This window comes from Phoca vitulina, unplaced genomic scaffold (genome assembly GCF_004348235.1).
Source record: "Phoca vitulina isolate PV1807 unplaced genomic scaffold, GSC_HSeal_1.0 scaffold27, whole genome shotgun sequence".
Classification (NCBI taxonomy): Eukaryota; Metazoa; Chordata; class Mammalia; order Carnivora; family Phocidae; genus Phoca; species Phoca vitulina.
Genome location: NW_022589730.1, coordinates 667,034 through 672,576, shown reverse-complemented (window position 1 = coordinate 672,576; position 5,543 = coordinate 667,034). Strand labels below are relative to the sequence as shown.

At 54.3% G+C, this 5,543-nt stretch overlaps 1 protein-coding gene across 1 annotated transcript in view; it reads left to right on the top strand.

Annotated features, from left to right (window-relative positions):
• Positions 1–5,543, top strand: part of NFATC1 (nuclear factor of activated T cells 1) — a 103,024-nt gene that overhangs the window by 50,659 nt on the left and 46,822 nt on the right. The window contains exon 8 of the mRNA XM_032422829.1: positions 3,319–3,451. Coding sequence (XP_032278720.1) covers positions 3,319–3,451 — 133 coding nt within the window. The remainder of the gene's footprint in view (positions 1–3,318; positions 3,452–5,543) is intronic.

Genomic DNA, 5,543 nt, shown 5'->3' with positions numbered 1-5,543 from the left:
AGGCGTGTGTGGCCCCTAGTTCAGCCCGTTGACCGTGGACGGGCGTGTGTGGCCCCTAGCTCAGCCCACTGACCGTGGACGGGCGTGTGTGGCCATTCTGACAGTGCAGGGAAATGGGAAGTTGGCTTACTCAGAAATAGCGCTCAGGCAGGAACATACTGTTTTCTCAGGGCTCCGGGGGCCCTGGGGTGTTGCAGCGGGGTGCACAGGGAGCCTTTGGGTGGTGGGATTTCTGACGCCATTAGGTAGGTATCTCTGCCCTGCGGCTGGTGGGACTCTGAGTCACAAGGGGGACCCCCGGCCACCATGGAGGTAGCTGTCTGACGGCTGCTCACTCACGGCAGGCCCGGGGCCGCCCGGGTCCTCACAGGTGGCTCTATCAGAATGAAGCATCTCTACTTGGGACTTCAGCTTCCTTTCCCAAAGCTCTAATCCAACGGGTGTCAGATGGAAAAGATCCCTCCCTGGCCCCAGGGGGAGCCTGTGCTCTGGAGCTTGCTCCCCTCCCGTGATGTCCAGGCCACCTCCCGTGCTCGGGACCTCACACGCACACACACGAGCTTCTTCGGGTTCCGTCCCGTTTCCCGCCTGCCCGAGAAGCCCCAGGGAAGCGCCAGGGGCTCTGGGCAGCACGGCCCCCAGACGGGGCGCTCACTCCTGGCTCAGTCGGCGCACCAGGTGCGGCCGGCTCACGGGTTTGTCGTAAACAGACACCTGGCAGTAGGACAGACAGCTGCAGGCCGCCTCCAGCAGCCTCCTGCGTGCGCCCCGGCCCACGAGGGGCCCACCCATCTCCCCCAAGCAGGGAAGAGGCTGCAGAAATCCGGCGGCTTTCCGTATTGAGACAATTCCTGCCCAGTTTGCAGGCTCAGCTTGAGTGTCATTGATTTTTCTACTTTACTTTGAATAGTTGTGTAGTTTAACGGAAGCTTAACCGTTAACAATTGGGGGTTTTAAAAGAAACATAATGGTATGTGTGAATGAGAATGTATTTTAGATGTACTATTCATCCTTCTTATCTCTTAATCGAGGTTTACTTTTAAGTATTATTCCTAATCATAAAGGAGTATGGTGTTCATTGTGGAAATTTGGAAAATATAACAAAGTATAAAAAAGAAAGCAGGCACCTTGTGTAATTTTACCCCCGCTAACGTTTGGTCCTGCCAGGCTTTCCCCGGTGTGCGTGTGCGTGTCTGTGTACGTGTGTGCGTGTGTGAACGTGTGCGTGGGTGTGCACGCGTGTGCACACACCCACACGCACACACACGCACTCGTTGAGGCCCAGGCGCTTCGTAAACAAAGCAGGGCCGTCCTGTACACGTGGCTCTCTGCTGTTGTGAGCAGCGTAGACGGGAGTTTCTTCAGCAAGTTGCGTGGACGCGTCGAGTGCCGTTTGTAACCCCTGCTTTCCCTGTGATGACAGACGTCCTGTTACTGAGGTTCTTTCCTGCATCTCCACACACACAGCACAGTGTATCTGTTTGGAAAGCTAAAGCGTATCGGCCCGTGCGCGCATCAGAATAGGGCCCCAGTCACCTAGAATTCATAGAAAGCAAACCACGAAGTCGAACCTGGTCCGAGGGCCGCACTGTCCTGCCCGGAACGCCTGTTTCCGCCCGTGTGATGCCTCGCACACACTTCCTGCAGACTCTCCTGTTGACGGCTCCTTGCGGCTCATTTTATTTTGAGCCTCTGTTTAAGCAGGACCTCTTCCTCTCTGTGTCTTCCCTTCACTTCTTCTGTGGGGTCCGACTCCACGCACCCTGTGGTCCACAGTGGCTCGCCGTCGGGGAGGGCCAGCATCCCCTGCAGGGTCCTCTCCATGTAGTCGAGTCCTCAGACGTAGTCTCTCTGCCCTTCATGCTCCCCGTGCCGACGGTGAGGCAGAGATGCAGAGCGACCCGGAGCCAGGCCCTGACCACGCATGGCCCTCCCGCGCCCCGTGGGACCCGCCCTTTGCCCCATCAGCTCCATGTCTGCAGGGTTATTCTTGCTAAGGGGACGAGATGCTCAGGCAGAAGGAGATGCAGCTCGTTGCCTCTTCCAGATGGGACGTGGTCACTGAAGCACTGAAAGCGCTTTGGAGCGAGCATGGCCGCAGGGGATGGAGCCCAGAGGGGCCCTCCTGTCCGTGAGCACCCTCAGCAGCAGGCTTCTGAGCCTCAGTTTCTTTGTCTATAAAAGGAAAAGGTTGGGCCTAAAGTTCTCTTCAGTTTCGTTTTAACATTCTTAGGATTCCATTACTAACATGATTCAATCCATTTTGCTATTAAACTGGGTAATAAGCTACAATTTCTTCGACAAAAACCTGATACAATGGATTTTTCTTGTTTTTTTCTACTTGTTAACTTAAATCATTGGACAAAAAAAAATTGAAGAAACATTTTGGATGTGAAATCCTGTCCCTCAGTGCGAAATCAAGCACAGCGTGGGCACCCGTGGGGACCTGTCCCCTGACTTTGGCCCCTGGCATCGGGCACAGAGCGGTGCGCCCGCGCACACCGACGTTGGCTGGGACCCGGGCGGCCTGACCACCAGCCTGTGTCTCCCATAATGCCGTGCGTCCCACCTGACTTACTTCAGACCTGTACTCGAAGGAGGATAGTTTTTGTGACAAGGTTGCCAATTTGTGCTTTAGACTGTGAGAGGTTAACAGCGCCCACCATAAGCCCTCCTGTCCCCGTTTGTGCCCTGCTTTCTAACTGTCCACCCCTCTCCCAGCCTGCTCATGTTGCGCTCACCCACCTTGCGTTTGAGGGAATCTGGGAGGCCGTGGTGGGCGTTGGGCCTTCGTCACAGAACCGGTCCCCGAGACATGTCTCCAGGCAGCACCTCCCCTGGGTTTTCATCGCGTTACCTGAACAGGTGCTCACCGCTCCATCTGTGAGCCCAATGTGGGACTGTTTTAGTTTCCAGAGGTCACTGGCCCTTTTGGTTTGGGCAGACAGACGCGTGGGAGTCTTTCGAGGACCTCTCCTGCCGCGTGGCCATTCTGCCCTCAGATGAGCACCAGAGGCTTCGCTCGGGGATGAGTCGGTGGCATCTGAGGGGAAGCCCCCAGCCAGCCTGCTGCCCCCGCCCCCCAGCGCACACCACCCGCCAGCTCCGGGTGCTCAGGCTGCCCGCGTGGGCCTGGCAGGTTCAGTCTGCGCACTTGTGCGCCCGCGTCACAGGCAGGCTGTCTGTGGGCAGCTTCTCCTAAGCAGCTGGGACAGCCACCGGGGAGCTGCTCGCCACTAGGGAGCTCTGGAGGGGCCGCGCGGGCGCGTCGTCTCTGAGCCTCTCACCCTCTCCCTCCTCTCTGCCGTTTCTCACTAGAACTCGCTGGTGGTCGAGATCCCGCCTTTCCGCAACCAGAGAATAACCAGCCCCGTGCAAGTCAGCTTCTATGTCTGCAACGGGAAGAGAAAGAGGAGTCAGTGCCAGCACTTCACCTACCTTCCTGCGAACGGTAACGCTCTCTTCCTAACCTTAAGCACTGACAATGAGCCAAGGGGGCACTTTTTCTAAAAGACACAGGAATGCCGAGATGCTGTCACCGTGGAACAGTGTGGTTGCCTTGTAGGTTTAAGCTGCGTTATCATCCTGTTAGCAAGACCGTGTCCTCAATTCTTAAAAAAAGAAGTGAAGCTTTCCGTGTATTTCCCTTTATTACTGCTGTGGGTGGGGGCTGCATATTGGGGTAATTACTGACCGTTTTGCTGGCTGCTTGCAAATACAGAACAGCCCGGGGGAGAAAAAGTACAGCCCTTCTGTGCTCAAAAGCTGAGGTGGTCTAGGTGTGTGTTCAAATTCTATAGATGTTGAAGGTGGAAAAGCAAATAGTTATAATTATTTTGCAGGTGGCTTTAGAAATGAACCGATGCTGTTGAGCCTAAAGGCTAGAGCTTGATGTGGTCGTTAACTAACAGTAACGATTTCTGTGCTCGTGCTAATGCCCCACCTCACATTCTTCCGTGAATAATTGCATCTCCCTGTGACCATGAGGCTTTCAGGCCCGAGCACCTTTTACTCAACTAAATACTGTCCTCGCTGAGACTGTTTATACACTTTGAGGATAAATGCTTAGGACTTAGGAAAATCAGTTTGCCTTTTCTGCTTCTTAAGCTGTTTCCTTAAAGAAAATACCATGTGTTTTTTTTTTTTACCCCCAGAACTAGTAGAAAATAAATGTGCTCCGCGTTGTCCTCAGAGTATCGCCTGGCATTCTGCCTTGCGGGCCGGGGCGTGCGCTCAGAGAGCACTTGATCACTTGTCATCCCAGGTTCAGTTGTGTTTTGTGTCAGCTCAGCTCTGCCAATAATCTTTTTGTACAGTAGCTGTTCTAAAAACTTAGGAGATTCATATAATTTAAGAGGGAAATTAGTTATACACTAAAAACTATTGCAAAACCAGCCACGTTGCTTTCTTGGTAAAATCAAGATTCTCTGAGGGTTTAGTTCTCTTTAACCGTAAGGTGTCATTTACAAAATAGACTAGATCGTAGGAAGGCCTATAATATCTGCGTTGATATCAGTTAGAATTAACTGTTTTCTGGGCAAATGTTAGCTGTGCCTTTGAAGATTGGAGTAATGCGATCTTGTAAAGTCACCACCTCAAGAGAGGGGACACAAGCTAGGACTGCAGAGAAGGACTGTGTGCATGTGAGCTGCTCCCGCCGGGGTCGGGTGTCCTCGTGTCCTGTGACCCTCCTGGGCTTGCGTGTCTGCAGCGTGCCCCATCCCATCTGCTCGTGGAACGAGGGGCAATATATCTTACAAGAGAAAATATTTAGTCATTTTTTGAAAATGTAATGATTTTGTCGTAATTAAACTTCAAACATGGTTGACCAAAAATTGAATGTTTTAAAGAAAACCAGGCTTTGTAAGAAAAATTGCTTTTTAAAGCAGTTTAGAAAATCTCTCTCACGTTAATGTTTTCTGCAGTCCCTGCTCCGAGCAGTAACACACACTGTCCCGTGTTGGCGGGAGAGGGCCTATGCCTGTGACCTGACCTCCTAAGGAGGGGACACTGAGCCCCAAGAACATGTTACTGAGATACGGGGGTGCTGAGGGCTGTGCATGCGCCATCCTGTCTCCCCGCCCTGCAGTGGGAATCACATGCTGCAGCCTCACCCCCCAGGGGCCTGACTGCCCTCTGCCCTAGGACCCCGTCCCCACCCTCTCCATCTGCCCTGGCACCCAGTCACCACGTTCTCCATCTGCCCTGGGACCCTGTCACCACCCTCTCCGTCTGCCCTAGGATCCCGTCCCCACCTTCTCCGTCTGCCCCGGCACCCAGTCACCACGTTCTCCATCTGCCCTGGGACCCTGTCACCACCCTCTCCATCTGCCCCGGGACCCCAGTACCAACCTCTCCGTCTGCCCTGGGACCCCATCCCCACCCTCTCCGTCTGCCCCGGGACCCCGTCACCACCTTCTCCGTCTGCCCCGGGACCTTGTCCGCATGTTCTCCATCTGCCCCGGAACCCCATCCCCACGTTCTCCATCTGCCTCAGGACCCCGTCACCACGTTCTCCGTCTGCCCCGGGACCCCATCCCCAC